At 47.2% G+C, this 15911-nt stretch overlaps 1 protein-coding gene across 2 annotated transcripts in view; it reads right to left on the bottom strand.

Annotated features, from left to right (window-relative positions):
- cntnap2a (contactin associated protein 2a) overlaps positions 1-15911 on the bottom strand; it is a 1620024-nt gene that overhangs the window by 911616 nt on the left and 692497 nt on the right. For both annotated transcript variants that reach the window (XM_068005678.1, XM_068005683.1), the window contains exon 8: positions 2589-2853. In XM_068005678.1, coding sequence (XP_067861779.1) covers positions 2589-2853 — 265 coding nt within the window. The remainder of the gene's footprint in view (positions 1-2588; positions 2854-15911) is intronic.

Below are 15911 nucleotides of genomic sequence, written 5' to 3' on the forward strand. Positions count from 1 at the left end.
AAACCTATTTTTATTTTGCTTTTTTAGGAGGTTTCTCTATTAGATGGGTATCAGGCACGCACAGAAACTCATCACCAAGTTCAAGAGACTCCAAAACAAACCACTGAGAAATCCTTACATACAGAATTCCCACTTTCTAAAGACCAGAGCGCTTAAGCACTGGTTGGCCAAGGCTAAGGAATTCCAATTGTGCACAAGGGTGCTGCTAGTGTTTAACCATCTAAAGCTGCAGAAAGCGCTGATAAGCTTCCTTACCCTTGTGCAGCTAATATCACCCAACTAGTTCGGGCATAAGTTTACAGGGTTATCTGGAGCTGAGTGGTAAAAATCCCAACCCCCGATGATAGGTCTATTCGTCCAAGTGCTGTTGTCATTGTAGCTTCTTTTGTTCCTCAGAATTATTTACAGCAACTCCCATTTTAATACTGTCACCAAATTTGGACAGCATTCCTTCTAGCCCTATATCAAAATCATTGAACAAAAGTGATTCCATAACAGAACCCTGTGGGACACCGCTACCCACTTCCAACCACTCTGAAAAACTATTCTTAACTCCTACTCCCTTCGAACTATTTTTAATCCAATTTGCTATTCTTCCTCTAATTCCATACCCCTTAATCTTCTCTAATAATTTCTGTGTGGTACTTTCAGAAGGCATTCTGAAAGTCCATGTACACTAAAACCACTCCAGTCCTCCATCCACATGTGTCACCTCCTCAAAGAAGTCTATCAGGTTTATCAAGCAGGATCTTCCTTTCTGAATACTGTTGGCTGCTTCTAATTAATTTCTCTTCATCTAGATATTTAGTAATTTTATCTTTGAAAATTCTGGAATTTCCCCTAACACAGATGTTAAATTAACTGGCCTGTGATTAGTCGGGTTAGCTCCGTCTTCCTTTTTGAAAATGACCACTCTCAATTTTCCAGTGCATATCAATTCTCAATGGAAGTATTTTTCTAATACTTTCATCTATTATAATATTTTCACCTTGCTTTTAACCAAATCAGGATTTACTTCCTCCCGAATATCCTTCTCTTTTGTAAACATTGAAGCAAAGTACTTGTTAAGTATTCTCGACAAACTCACTATCCTCTCCTCTCAGGTGTCCCACTTTGCATTTGACAATTCCATTTTTACCAGCATTCTTGTACTTACGAATATTCTATTTTATATAAAACATATAGATTTATGTGTTAGATTATTTATATTCATACATACACACATATTCATCACATTTCAATGTGTCAAACTTATTAAAAGAAAGCTAATCATTTCTTGCTGTGTTTTCTCCTCCTAGATAATCTGGCCTTTCATAGAAACATAGAAAATAGGAGCAAGAGTAGGCTATGCGGCCCTTCGGGCCTGCTCCGCCATTCAAAATAATCATGGCTGATCGTCTAACTCAGTACCCTGTTCCCGCTTTTCCCCCATATTCCTTGATCCCTTTAGCATTAAGAAATATATCTATCTCCTTCTTGAATACATCTAATGACTTGGCCTCCACTGCCTTCTGTGGTAGAGAATTCCACAGGTTCACCACCCTCTGAGTGAAGAAATTTCTCCTCATCTCGGTTCTAAATGGCATACCCCGTATCCTGAGACTGTGACCCCTGGTTCTGGACTCCCCAGCCATCGGGAGCATCCTCCCTACATCTAGTCTGTCTAGTCCTGTTAGAATTTTATATGTTTCGATGAGATCACCTCTCATTCTTCTAAACTCTAGTGAATATAGGCCTAGTCGACCCAATTTCTCCTCATACTTCAGTTCTGCCATCTCAGGAATCAATCTCCCCAAGTGAAGCATCAGGGAATTTACAAGCAGTTGCCAATCGACAGAAACCTCTCTCAACAATTGGCCTCAAATTGACCTCAGGGTGTACCTACTTAGCTTACTACCCATAGGCAGTACCTGAGCAGTTGCCTTAAAGGAATAGACCAAATTAAACACAGCTACATGTTAGCAATTAAAAATTACAACTGCGCACCAGCCCTCAGACGACCCATAAGCAATTCCACAGTTGATCAGCCAGTTCTAAAGGATAAGTGTACAGTAAACTGTGGCACACAGGTAAACTATTACTGAGAGACATAATCTACTCAGTTTAACAGCAGCCATTTAAAAGGAGAATCTCATCATCAGGGCTCCTCAGAAAAAAAATTATTATTAATATTCACATCCCTTTCTTTTTGTATCAATTTTTAAAAAATATTTTTAAATGCAGGGGGTTAATGACCATGAGCATAAGGAAACTAAGTGGGAGAAGTTGAATTAATGCCAGTCGATACAGTCATTGATCCAGATAGTTTCAGAAATCATGTAACTTCAACCGTGTACAATAACTGTGCTCCTTTATGCTGTCAGGGTTAGTAACTCCCCTAAAGTAATTCCCTGATGTTTTCACTTGTAAAATGTTGAAAAATAATCAACAGAAACTAAAAACAACAGGATGTTAAAATTAGTGAGAATGCTTTGATTTTTAAAGAGGTCACATTGGTGAGTCTCACACTTCATTTCTTTTTCAATCATTGCAGTTTTATCCAATGCTCAGTTGAAGATTTCAGCTTTCTTTATTTTTTCATTACATACCTGCAGAGATCTCGATGCTGTTCATCTTTGTCCGGTTGATGCTGACGTTAATGCTGACTTTTCCATCACTGAGGTCAACCTCCACCATTCCATAGCCTGCGGCAAATTTGCTGAACAAGAGCAAACTGTTGGGGTTCCAAGTCCGAAACATAAAGTTGACTGAAAACAAGTCCTGGTTCATGCGGCCAGGTAGCTGCAAATAACTACTGCTATTGAAAAACACAGGTATGGCATGAGATTCCACACAGGAGAAGCTCAGATTACCCTGAAAAGAACAGCAAAAGGGAAACATTAGCACTTCAAAAACAGCCTGCAGTCCTCAACACAAACATTTTTTTTACAAATATAGTGCATAACATCTCCCACTTTACATCCATTATTCATTTCCTTTCTGCTGTGTCAGCCGTGGCTCAGTCGGTAGCACTCTCGCCTGAGTCAGATGGTTGTGGGTTTAAGAGCTACTCCAGACACTTGAGCATAAAATCTAGGCTGACAGCCCAGTGTAGTACTGTGGGAGTGCTGCACTGTCGGAGGTGTTGTCCTTTGGATGAGACTTTAAACTGAGGCTCTGTTTTCCATCTGAGGTGGACATAAAAGATCCCATGGCACCATTTCAAAGAAGAGCAGGGGAATTCCTCCTGGTGTTCTGGCCAATATTTATCCCTCAACCAACATCACGAAAACAGATTAGCTGATCATTATCACGTTGCTGTTTGTGGGCCTTTGCTGTGCACAAATTGGCTGCTGCGTTTTCTACATTACAACAGTGATTACACTTCAAAAGTACTTCATTGGCTGTAAAGTGCTTTGGGATGTTCTGGGGTCATGAAAGGTGCTTTATAAATGCAAGTTGTTCTTTCTTTTTTCAAATTACTCCTCTCATCAAGACTACAGGTAGCAGACCCGCTCCCAGACCTGTACCACTGGCACACTTCAGCAAACTCCTGGCAACTAAGTAAAAGCAAATTAGACTGACTCAATTGTTGATTTCCTCTCTCTTCCCTTTTTCCACAGTGTAATTGGTATCTGATCAATGGTTGACTAAAAAGCAGGAATTGGAACCAATGAAGGGCAGGTCGCCTTGCCTAGCCTCTTGGCAGGTGAATAATACATAGCAAAGGAGATCTAAGGACAAGGAGACAGAAATAATTAGAGGGATTATACTCTTGAGTATAACTAGGTGGTCAATTAACTAACTGACAAATAGCTATTGTTTATTATCTATTTTTACAACCACATTCATGCTGGAATGAATCCAAAAATTACAGCAAGCGCTGCTGAATTGTTGACTCTAAACCCATTGAATAAATTCTCATAAGAGTATAAGAAATAGGAGCAGCAGTAGGCCATACGGCCATTCGAGCCTGCTCTGCCATTCAATCAGATTTTGGCTGATCTTCAGCCTCTACTCCACTTTCTCACCCGATCCCCATATCGCTTCATTCCCCGAGAGACCAAAAATCTATCCATCTCAGCCTTGAATATACTCAATGACTCAGAATCCACAGCCCTCTGGGGTAGAGAATTCCAAAGATTCATAACCCTCTGAGTGAAGAAATTTCTCCACATCTCAATCCTAAATGGCCAACCCCTCATCCTGAGTCTATGCGCCAGCCAGGAGCAACAGCCTTTCAGCATCTAACCTGTCAAGCCCTCTCAGAATCTTATACATTTCAATGAGATCACCTCTCATTCTTCTAAACTCCAGAGAGTACAGGCCCATTCTACTCAATCTCTCCTCAAAGGACAACCCTCTCATCCCAGGAATCAATCTAGAGAACCTTCATTGCACCGCCTCTAAGGCAAGTATATCCTTCCTAGATAAGAAGACCAAAACTGTACACAATATTCCAGGTGTGGTCTCACCAAAGCCCTGTACAATTGTAGTAAGACGTCCTTACTATTGTACTCCAATCCCCTTGCAATACAGCCTTCCTTATTGTTTCCTATACCTGCATGTTAACTTTCTGTGTTTCTTGTACGAGGACGCCCAAATCCCTCTGATCACCAGCATTTATTAATTTCCCATCATTTAAAAAATATTCTGTTTTTTCTATTCTTCCTACCAAAGTGCATAACCTCACATTTCTCCACATTATACTCCATCTGCCACCTTCTTGCCTATTCACATAACCTGTCTATATCCCTTTGCAGACTCTTTGAGTCAAACTCGCAGCTTACTTTCCCACCTAACTTTGTATCGTCAGCAAACTTGGATACATTACACGTGGTCCCTTCATCTAAGTCATTAATATAGATTGTAAATAGCTGAGGCCCAAGCACTGATCCTTGCGGTACCCCACTAGTTACAGCCTGCCCACCTGAAAATAACCCGTTTATTCCTACTCTCTGTTTCCTGTCCATTAACCATTCCTCTATCCATGCTGATATTACTCCCAATCACATCAGCCCTTATTGTGTGTAACAACCTTTCATGTGGCACCCTATCGAATACCTTTTGAAAATCGAAATATACTACATCCACTGGTTCCCCTTTATCTACCCTGTTAGTTGCATCCTTAAAAAACTCCAATAGATTTGTAAAACACGATTTCCTTTTCATAAAACCATGTTGACTCTGCCTAATCATATTATGATATTCTAAGTGCCCTGTTACCACATCCTTAATAATGGATTCCAGCATTTCCCGATGACTGATGTCAGGCTAACTGGCCTGTAGTTCCCTACTTTCTCTCTCCCTCCTTTCTTGAATAGCAGTGTTACATTTGCTACCTTCCAATCCATTGGACCATTCCAGAATCCAAGGAATTTTGGAAGATCACAACCAACCACAGCCAATGCATCCATTATCTCTGTAGCCACCTCTTTTAGAACCCTAGGATGTAGGCCATCAGGTCCAGGGGATTTGTTGGCTTTTAGTCCTATTAATTTCTCCAGTACTTTTTCTGTACTAATATTGACAGACCCTTGGTTCCCCACTATTTCTAGTATGTTTTTTGTGTCTTGTACTGTGAAGGCAGATACAAAATATTGGCTTAACGTCTCTGCCATTTCCTTATTCCCCATTAAAATAGCTCCTGTCTCAGCCTCTAAGGGACCCACGATTACTTTCAATGATCTCTTCCTTTTTACATGCTTGTAGAAGGTCTTACAATCTGTTTTCATATTTCTTGCCAGTTTACTTGCATATTCTATTTTCTCCCTCGATCAATTTTTTTGGTCATTCTTTGCTGGTTTCTAAAACTCTCCCAATCCTCAGACTTACTAATCTTCTTCGCAACATTATAGGCCTCTTCTTTTAATCTAACACTATCCTTAACTTCTTTAGTTAGCCACTGGTGGATCATTTTTCCCATGGAGTTTTTATTTCTCAATTCTCAACGAATATACATTCCATTATGAAATATTTCTTTAAATGTTTGCCACACCTTATCTACCAGCATATCTTTTAATTTAATTTCCCAATCAACCTTAGCCAGCTCGCCCCTCATATCTATGTAATTGGATTTGTTTAAGTCTAAGGGCATGATTTTAGCCTGGAAAAACATGTGGCTTGGGGACAGGGAGGCAGTAACAATCTAAAATCCGCCCCCAACCCGCCTCCAACCCGCCCATTTCTGGTTTTCATGGGGGCGGGATGAGGGGCGGGCAAACAACCCACTCTCAGGAGGCAGGACGGACATTAAAAGCTTTTAAGGAGGCTGCGGGCTTCCATTTCAAAGCTTTTTTGATTTTAACCCCTGGGGGCCAGGATTCCTGTGCCTGTGAGAGGAGGCAAGAAGACCCGAAACTGCAAGTAAGTGCCCTTATGGTACAACTTGTGGGCCCGGAGGAGCAGGATTGCTTCCCCCAGACCCAACAAGCCTACCTGCAGCGACCCCCCGCTATGACCTCGGTCCCCCCCCACAATCTCCGAACCCCCCGCAGCGATTTACAGCCCCTCCCTACAATCTCTGACCCCGACTCCCACCGATGACTGACCCCCCCCCCCCCACAATGACTAACAGCCCCCCAATGACTGACCCCACCCCCACCCTGGTGACCCCTGACCCCCCCCCCACCCCCCATCTATCACATACCTGATCATGTCCTCTTCCTTCCTCTTCTCCCGTCTGACTGAAGGCCAGAGTATCAATCAGGCTGGCCTGTCGGGTGGGAAACTGGCAAACAAAGCGCCGCCCTTATGTCAAAATTGTAAAGATGTCTGAGAAACCCATACTTCCAGGTTTCCCATCAGCAATTCCACCCTTCCACTCCCTTCCCGGCTCTGGGCTAAAATCATGCCCTAAGACTAGTTTCGGACTATAAGTCAGCCACCTCACGCCAAAAGTATGAGTTTTTAATTCCCTCCAACAGAGTGCAAAAGAATTGTTTCAAGAACACTACCTTGTGCTTTCCCCGTACAATTTTTCCATTTTTCTCCCTAATGTGCTGAGTCTATTTGGCGTGTGGTTCCACCAGCATCAACGGCCTTCCAGGACCTTTTCCATTCCTTGTGTGTGAGCTCAGACAGTGAGTGTTTGCAGGCAATGCAAATGTTGAGGATGTCATACCTGAGCCCAATCCTGTTCTCACCTGGCATCTACACACAAGCACTTTTCAGCAGGTGTTAACTGTATAGCAATAAGGAATGGGAACCTGGTTGATTTATTTTCCTCACCGACTCCTTAAGTGCAGCAGTACTGAGTTTAATTGCAGCAACCAAACTGCTGCCTTGACTCAGATCAGCTAACTCAGCGCAAATAAGGCATTGAACCTTGTTGAGTGCAGCACCCGGCAGTGCCTTTACCCACTAGCTCAGTGGGAGAGCTGCATGAGAGTGCGTATGTTACCTTTGTTTCCAAGGGGATGAATCCAGTCAATGACAGCAGTTTTGGGGGACACTGGAATTTGTCTCAGTATCTGGTGGTCATGGTGGGGAGGCTCCGCTGCCTTGTCTTTCTCTTGGCTGAAAGATGTCTTTTCAGGCTATCCTGTCTTCTCGATCTGTGCTGCCTCTATTTTAGCCAAGCACACAACCTACACAGGCCTATAACTGGAGTGTAGACGGAGCTTAATTCTCCTGCTCTGTGCTGCTTGTCCACGATTTTTTTTCCTTAAAATAAAATCAGTGCTTTCTGGCTTGATAGCATGCCTACCTCTATTGCCACTTCCACTTGAGTACCACCTCGTCATTAATTCTTTGCACATGCACTTCCCTGCTGATAGCATCCCAGGCATAGAATTACATAGAATTTACAGCACAGTAACAGGCCATTCAGCTGGTGTTAATGCTCCACATGAGCCTCCTCCCACTCTATTTAGTTCATCTCACCTTATCAACATATCCTTCTATTCCTTTCTCCCTCATGTACTTATCTATCTTCCCCTTAAATGCATCTTTGCTATTCGTCTCAATCACTCCTTGTGGTAGCGAGTTGCACATTCTCACCACTTTCTGAGTAAAGAAGTTTCTCCTGAATTGCCTACTGGATCTATTAGTGACTATCCTCTATTTATGGCTCCGAGTTTTGGATACCCCCACAAGCAGGAACATCTTCTCTATGTCTACCCTATTGAACCCCTTCTTAATTTTAAGGACCTCTATCAGGTCACCCCCTCAGTCTTCTCCTTTCTGGAGAAAAGAGCCCCAGCCTATTTAACCTTTCCCAATAGTTGTACCTCAGTTCTGGTATCATCCTTGTAAATCTTTTTTGCACTTTCTCCAGTGTCATTTTTGTAATATGGAAACCAGAACTGTGCACGGTACTCCAAGTGAGATCTAACCAAGATTCTATATAAGTTTGACATAACTTCTCTGCTTTTGAACTCTATTCCTTTAGAAATGAATCCCAGTGTTTTGTTTGCTCCTTTTATGGCTTTGTTAACCTGCGTTGCTACTTTTAATTATTTGTGAATCTGTATCCCTCGATCCCTTTGTGCCTCTACTCCATTTAGACTCTTATTTTCCAAGAAGTATGTGGCCTCCTTATTCCTCCTATCATACACTTACCTATATTGAAATTAATTTGCCATTTACACGTCCATTCTGCAAGTTAATTAATGTCTTCTTATATTTTGTCACAGTCCTCCTCAGTATTAACAACACCCGCCAATTTGGTGCCATCCATAGATTTTGATATTGTACGTCCATTTCCCAAATCCAAATCATTTATGGAAATGGGAAACACCAGTGGTCCCAGTACTGATCCCTGTGGAACACCACCTCCCACCTTCCGTTGGCCTGAGTAACTCCCTTTAACCCCGACTCTCTGTTTTCTGTTTGCTATCCATTCTTCAACTTGTCCGCTAATTCCACATGCTCTGGCCTTAGTCACGCGTGTATTATGCGGTACCTTATCAAAGGCCTTTTGAAAGCCCCTTTATATCAAATCTGCTGCATTACCCTTGTCTATTCTTGGTTACTGCTTCAAAGAATTCAATAAGATTGGCCAAGCAAGACCTTCCCTTTTGAAATCTGTGCTGACTATTCCTTATTTTACTTTCGGTTTCTAGATGTTTCCAGATGTTTTTCTATTACATCTTTCTGAAAAGATTCCAATATCTTTCCTACCATCGAGATTAAGCTATGGTCTATAGTTCCCTGGATTTTTTCTACCTCCCTTTTTGAATATAGGAATAACATTAGCTGTCTGCCAGTCCTCTGACACAATTCAATTTCTATTGAACATTATATATATATATATTAACTAGTGTCTCTGCTATCTCTTTCCTAACTTCTTTGAGTATCTCTTCCCTAGCTTCTTTGAGTATGCATGGGTGCAATCGGGGTTTTATCCTCTCTAAGTTTGTCTAGTTTATCAATTATCTCCCTCCTTTCTAACTAAAATGTCTTCAAATCCTTTTTGATCCCTTCTTCTAATGTCATGTCAACCTTGTCAATCTCCCTGGTAAAAACTGAGGCAAAGTAACTATTTAATATTTCTGCCATTAATTGTGAGTTTATCCTGTGCAACCCATAATGGCCCTATCCCCACCTTAATTTTCCCTTTGTTATTTATGTGTCTATAGAATATTTTACTATTTCTTTTTATATTCTTTGTCATAAATCATTGTAAAAGCCAGGGATAACAAAGACATTTAACATTTGATTATAGTTTATAAATTGTATAGTATTGGTATTGTAGAATTCAGAGAATTCCACCTTTTCCCTGAGTCTGTAAAAATTGGCCATTGACCAAAATTCTAAGATGGAAGGTGCAGGTTGAAAGGTCACCAAACGAATGAACAAAACACAGTGGAATGTAGAAAAGAAAACAAGGTTGAATTAAACAGCCAGCACCCAGTGAATCACATCTCCAGACATGGTGGGGCCATGTCTTTGTTTTAAAGCAAAACCGATCAACACCTAGGATGTTGGATACAAAAGGATCCCTGTATAGCAGGTGATCAACAATCAGCATTAATTCAAAGAACAATAGCCCATCGAGAGAGGCAACTGCAGCAAGACGAGGGGTCATCGAAACCCATCAAGGACATTCAAGAGGCTTTGAAAGTACTTTTAAACAAACATTGAAGTAACCTTGTTAACATTAAAAACTATCGTAAGAGAGGGGTATAAAAGTGGAAGCCCAAAACCCCCTTTTTTTGCTCTTTTATCTCTCGGATTCCTCACTCGTGCAACTCAGCCCTGACTTTTGGGTTGATTCCTCCGCCACCCGAGCTCTCCAGAGAGGAGAGCGGCTTCCAGCGAAACCAACGAACCCCACGAGAGAGAACAGGTCAGCCAGACCCGCAAGTGCGCAAGGATTGGTGAGCCCCGACCACGTGTGTGTGTGTGTGTGTGTGTGTGTGATAGGTGTCTCCAGGGTCCCCACCAACCTCTTAGTTTACTGGGGTAGTGTACTGTATTGTGTGTGTAACCCAATGTACTGCGTAGGACCATTTTAATCATCATTTTCTTCGCGTTGGCGGTACAATAAAACCAACCTTCTAATTCAAAATTCAAACACCGAGTTTGTGTGTTCTCTGTGCTATTCGGCTATGTGATCCATCACCGGGTGCGTTAGCATAAGTACCGTTTTTCCCGGACCCCAATCCGTGAGGTATAGGTGTTCCAGGGCTAGAACGGGGACCCGATATCACCACCAATCAATAGGGTGAGAGCACCCCCAAAACACCCTACAGAATGGCGAGCCAGGTCGGAGAAACAGACAGTGTGCCCATTGAATCACTGAGTCATAGCACAGTAGAATTGGAAGGGATGGAAAGGCGGATTAACAGCTATGCCTACACGAAGATTAACGTGGCTAAGCAGTGGGTTCTGGACTTGGTACACTCCAGCCGACCGCAACCGAGTGTGGCGGTGTGGACGGAGTCCAAAGACCATAAGAAGTCTCAGGAGAAGACCATTTGGTTGCTGTATCTGGTGAAACAAGTCCAGCTGTTAAGAGAGCAGCTAGAGCAGGAACTAGAGGCAGCATATAGGGAAGCAGAAGCAAGGGGTGTAGTGTCGAGCCAGTTGTTAGTAAGGCTCCACTACACAGAGTGTGAGATGAGTAACCAAGTAAAAGCCTCTTGGACTGAGGTAGAATTCCTAAAGGGTGAGCTGACCGAGGCAAGAACCCTGGTTAGGAACAGTCGGGATGAAATACGGGCATTAGAGTATGAGAATGCAGAGCTAGAAGAGCGCCTCAGGGATACGAGGGGCGCGTATATGGTGAAGAAAGAAACGACCCAGGGAGGGACAGATCACAGTCTGTGCCAGGAAAGGATTCTGGTGTTAACCCAAGCTCTGTCCAACGCCAGAGGAATGGTGTGTCTGGTAGTGCCGGGAGCAGCCTCGGTGGCCAGGGATGGGAGACGATGGGGAGGTTGCATAGCGGAACCCGAGGTGAGGGTGGGACTGACGGGGGGAGCCTACCCCAAAGGACGGAGCTGAGCATCCCCGATGGTCCGACGGGGTCAGGGAGACTCAGGGACATGGGAAGTCCGGAGGGTCCAGGGAGGCCTGAGGATCCGATGGGTGCGAGGAACTCGGAAGGCCCGACGAGGTCCGGGAACCCTGGGTATGCGAGAGACCCCGATGGTCCGGTGAGGCCAGGGAATCTCGGGGACATGGGAAGTCCAGAAGGTCCGGGGGGGCTCGAGGATCCCATGGGTAGGGGAGGTCTGGAAGACCCGATTTGGTCTGGACGCTCCGTTGGGAACAGAGGGAGGCCCCTGATAGGTCCAGTGAGGGCAGGGGAGCTCCCGGGAAAGGGAAGCCTAGAGGGTCCGGTCAGGCCTAGGCGACCCATGTGCCCTCTGCGACAGCAGAAGTTCGGCCCGCCGGCAGTTAACGGGGACCGAGGGCAGTTGCAGAGTGACGTCGTGATCCCATTCGACACGCAGCAGTTACAGGCAATGGTGGTGGGGAAACCGCACCTAACGAGAGAAGGGGATGCCTTCGTCCATTTTGCTACGATAGAGCAGGTGGGTGGGCTCCACGGGTGTAATGAGGAGGAGATCAACAAGCTCTTGTTGTTCTCCCTAGATGGGCAAGTGTATGGAAGCCTCCCGTCCGCCGTTAAGCACGGGGATGGACGTACAGAAGAGCTGAAGGAAGAAATCCTCAGAGCCATGGGTCATCATAAGGGTAGTCCGTTTGCCCAGGTAGAAAGGACGAAGCAGCTACCGGATGAACCACCGGAAGCCTTCGTGATTCGGTTGCGGCCGGCGTACAGCCGGGCCACGGTAGGAATAGTGGGAGACAGGTTCCAGCTCGCAGAGGATGCGAGGAGTCGTTGGCTGTGACTCTTGGTGGCGAACTACCTACCAAGGGTGCGGCAGCACATGGACAACTGATTCGATGGGGAAGACCCCAATCTTACCGAGGAAGTGGTGGTGCGCCGGCTCACAGCGGCGTACCAGAATGACACCGGGGATGAGCCAAAGGGGAAGGGGAAACTCCATGAGGCTCATCATGGGGAGAAAAGGAGAGAATGGCATCATGAATGGGGTAGTGGGCCCTCGATAGAGCGTAAAAAGGAGTGGCGCACATATGGGGGTAGTGAGCCCTCAAACGTAACATGCTTCGGGTGCGGGAAGACGGGCCACGACCGGACGGACTGCCCTCGGACGGATCAGCCGATGCAGAGACCCTACCAGGAGCGCGCACAGGAGGACGATGCTAAGGAGCTCGCCCTGTTGATGCGTGCCGTGAGACATGTCCTGGCGCAGGGGAAGGGGAAGCTGGACGCAGCCGTGCCCAGCACAGCCTCTGTAGCCCCTGTTGCACCCCCACAGCCCTGACTAGAGAGCGCCCAGCCCGTACTCCTATGTCCGTTGCACTATGACGAATGGGGCAGACCCTGCGTGGATATGGAGGTGGAGAGGGTCAAGGGGGAGTATCAGATTGACACTGGGGCATCGAGCACTGTGATCAAGGACGATAACCCGGCCACTTCACCCCTGTCCAGCGGGAAGCCGTTCGACCTAGTGGGCTTCACAGGAGACGAGCAGGCGGGCGCGATTTCCAAGCCACTAGAGATCCACCTGGGAACCCTTTGCACACGGTAGAAGGTGGTACTTCTCAGGTGGAAACAGCCGGGATCCGGTGTCCTCGGGGCCGACTTCATGTTGGTGCACCGAGTGATAGTGGATTTCCGGAACCACTGCTTGTGGGGAGCAGGGGGTTCCGAGAAGGCAGAGGAAGTGTTAGTTATCTCAAGGGCTAGGGATAGCGAGGGGAGCTGCTGCACCTTGCGGCAGAAGGGGAGCTACGACCTGGGAGATCTGGTCGCAAGCACCCCGGCCCCGTTCCAAGGGATTGTGCAGGTGAACCCGGCAACATTCGCCTCGCACAAGCATGATTGTGGCCAAATGACGGGAATGGAGGTCCGGGTCGAAGGGGACCCAATGTCACGGCCACAGAGGCGGGCCTGGAATCCCTTGTTGAGCAGGGGGTGTTGAGAACGATAGCAACCCACGTGAACTCGCCATTGTGGCCGATTAAGAAACCGGACGGGTCATGGCGAGCCACAGTGGACTATCGCATCCTCAACAAAAATATCCCAGCGTGCGCGCCCACGGTCGCAGCCGTAGCCGAGTTGATAGCGGGAATTCCAGCCAACGCTACTGTGTTTACAGTGCTGGATATTTCCAACGGGTTCTGGTCCACACCCCTGAAAGGGGAGGACCATAGAAGTTCACGTTCACTTTCAAGGGACAGCAGTACACGTGGACGTGGCTACCCCAGGGGTTTCACAATAGCCCCTCCATTTTCCACCAGCGCATGGCTGAAGCCCTGAAGGCACTCAGCCAACCCCACCAGTTGGTACAGTATGTAGATGACCTCTTGCTCGTCTCAGAAGGGGAGGAGGAGCATGGGGCCCTCTTAGACGAGTTAGTTGGGTTGCTCAGGGAGGCGGGGTTGAAGGTTAACCCCAAAAAGGCCCAAATTGGTCAGGAGGAGGTCAAGTTCCTGGGTCTGGCCATACGGGCAGGAGAGAGAGCGATAGATGAGGCAAGGAGGGAGGCGGTACGGGAGTTGCCGGAGCCAAAGGACATTACGGGGGTAAGATCTTTTCTGGGACTGACCGGGTACAGCCAAGACTTTATTGAGGGCTACGCTGCCACAGCAGCCCGTCTACTTCGGCTCCTCCACAAGGGAGTCGAATGGGAGTGGGATTCCATTGCAAGGCAGCGTTTGAGCGACTCAAAAGGGATCTCCTGACAGTGCCAGCAATAGGGGCTGTGAATGGGCGGGAGGACTTCTCACTGGAGGTGGCTGCGGGCGAGGACAGCTTGGGGACCGTGCTGCTGCAGGAGCGGCATGGCAAATAGAGGCCCATAGCGTACGCCTCCCGAGTCCTCACGGATGTAGAGCGGGGGTACTCCAACTGCGGGCAGCACCTCTTGGCCACATATTGGGCCATGAAGCGCTTCCAGCTCTTCATGGGGTTATCCCAGATAACTCTATTAACCCATCACAACCCCACTCAGATGCTGCTAGACGCGCTGGACTTTGCTTCTGTCTCAGCTAAATCTGAAAGTGCAGGGACTCACGCAGCCCCGCTTGGCGCTGAACCTCCTCTATATGGGAGAGCCCCATAGGTGCTCGGTCGAGGGGGTTTGGGACCAGGACATAGGTTTCAAGGCCGGTATTTGTCCGACCGGCCGGGATATCTATGTTGATGGGTCCAGTTCGGTGGTGAAGGGCGAGAGGCTCACAGGTTGTGGGATTTATGACCCCGAGAACCAGGTGGAAAGGGCGATTAAACTCCCGGCAAAGTTGAGCGCCCAACAAGCCGAACTCGCGGCGGTAGCGTACGTGGTCACGCACCCCGCGCTGTTTCCCCCTCCTTACACCATTTGCTCGGACTCGATATTCATGTGTAACTCGTGTACTGAGTATCTGGTGATCTGGAGCCGCCGTGGCTTCAAAGTGGCGGATGGGAAGCCCCTAGTAACAGCACCATTATTGAGGAGAATCCTGAGCGCCGTTGAGGGGAAGGAAGGGTTTTATATCCATAAGGTCAAGGCCCACTCAAAGAATGAGCCCCGATCGAAGGGGAATTCTAGGGCAGACGAGCTGGCCAAGAAGGGGGCCAGAGAGGGAGAAGTATGGGACCCCAATCCGATAGGCCCGGTAGGGGCGATTCGAGTCAAAGGAGGGACACAGGGGGTAGTGTTAGCCCCAGACCTGCACCGGGTGCAGAAGCAGGATCCCGAGATCAAGGCGGTCATAGGGGCGTTGAAAGAAGGAAAGAGCGTAGAAGGGCCGTATGGAGCGGCCGATGTAACGTTGAAGCAAGGAGTGCTGTTTAAGGGGGGCAAATGGGTAGTCCCGGAGCAGCACCGGGAGGATTTCCTCCAGTTGGCACACGGGGGACCAGGAGCGGGGCACCCTGGGCCAGAGACAACGTGGAAGTGGGTGGAAGAGGCCAGGTGGTGGCCTCAACTTAGAGGGGACGCACGCGAGTTCTGCACGCACTGTTTGGTGTGCGCGGCAAACAATCCCGATCCCCAGCGAAAGAAGGCACTTTTGGGCCACGTTAGAAGGGTAGAGGGGCCATGGCGGTCGCTGGACATCGATTACATCGGGCCACTGCCGACCACGAGGTCGGGGCACAGGCATTGTCTAGTGATGGTAGATGTGTTTTCGAAGTGGGTGGAAGCGTTCCCCTGCAGGTCGGCCACAGCATTAGCAACCGCGAGGTTGCTGGTGAGAGACGTGTTCTCCCGGTGGGGGTTGCCACATGTGGTGGAGTCCGACCAGGGGAGCCATTTTACCGGAAGGGTAATGCAGGCCACGCTTCAGCTTTTGGGGATACAGGAGAAGTGGCATGTGTGCCACAATCCCCAGTCGTCGGGAATTGTGGAACCGATGAACCGGACCCTGAAGGAGAGATGAAGGAAGGAGATTGGCGCTTTTCCCAA

The sequence above is a fragment of the Heptranchias perlo genome, chromosome 2 (genome assembly GCF_035084215.1).
Source record: "Heptranchias perlo isolate sHepPer1 chromosome 2, sHepPer1.hap1, whole genome shotgun sequence".
Classification (NCBI taxonomy): Eukaryota; Metazoa; Chordata; class Chondrichthyes; order Hexanchiformes; family Hexanchidae; genus Heptranchias; species Heptranchias perlo.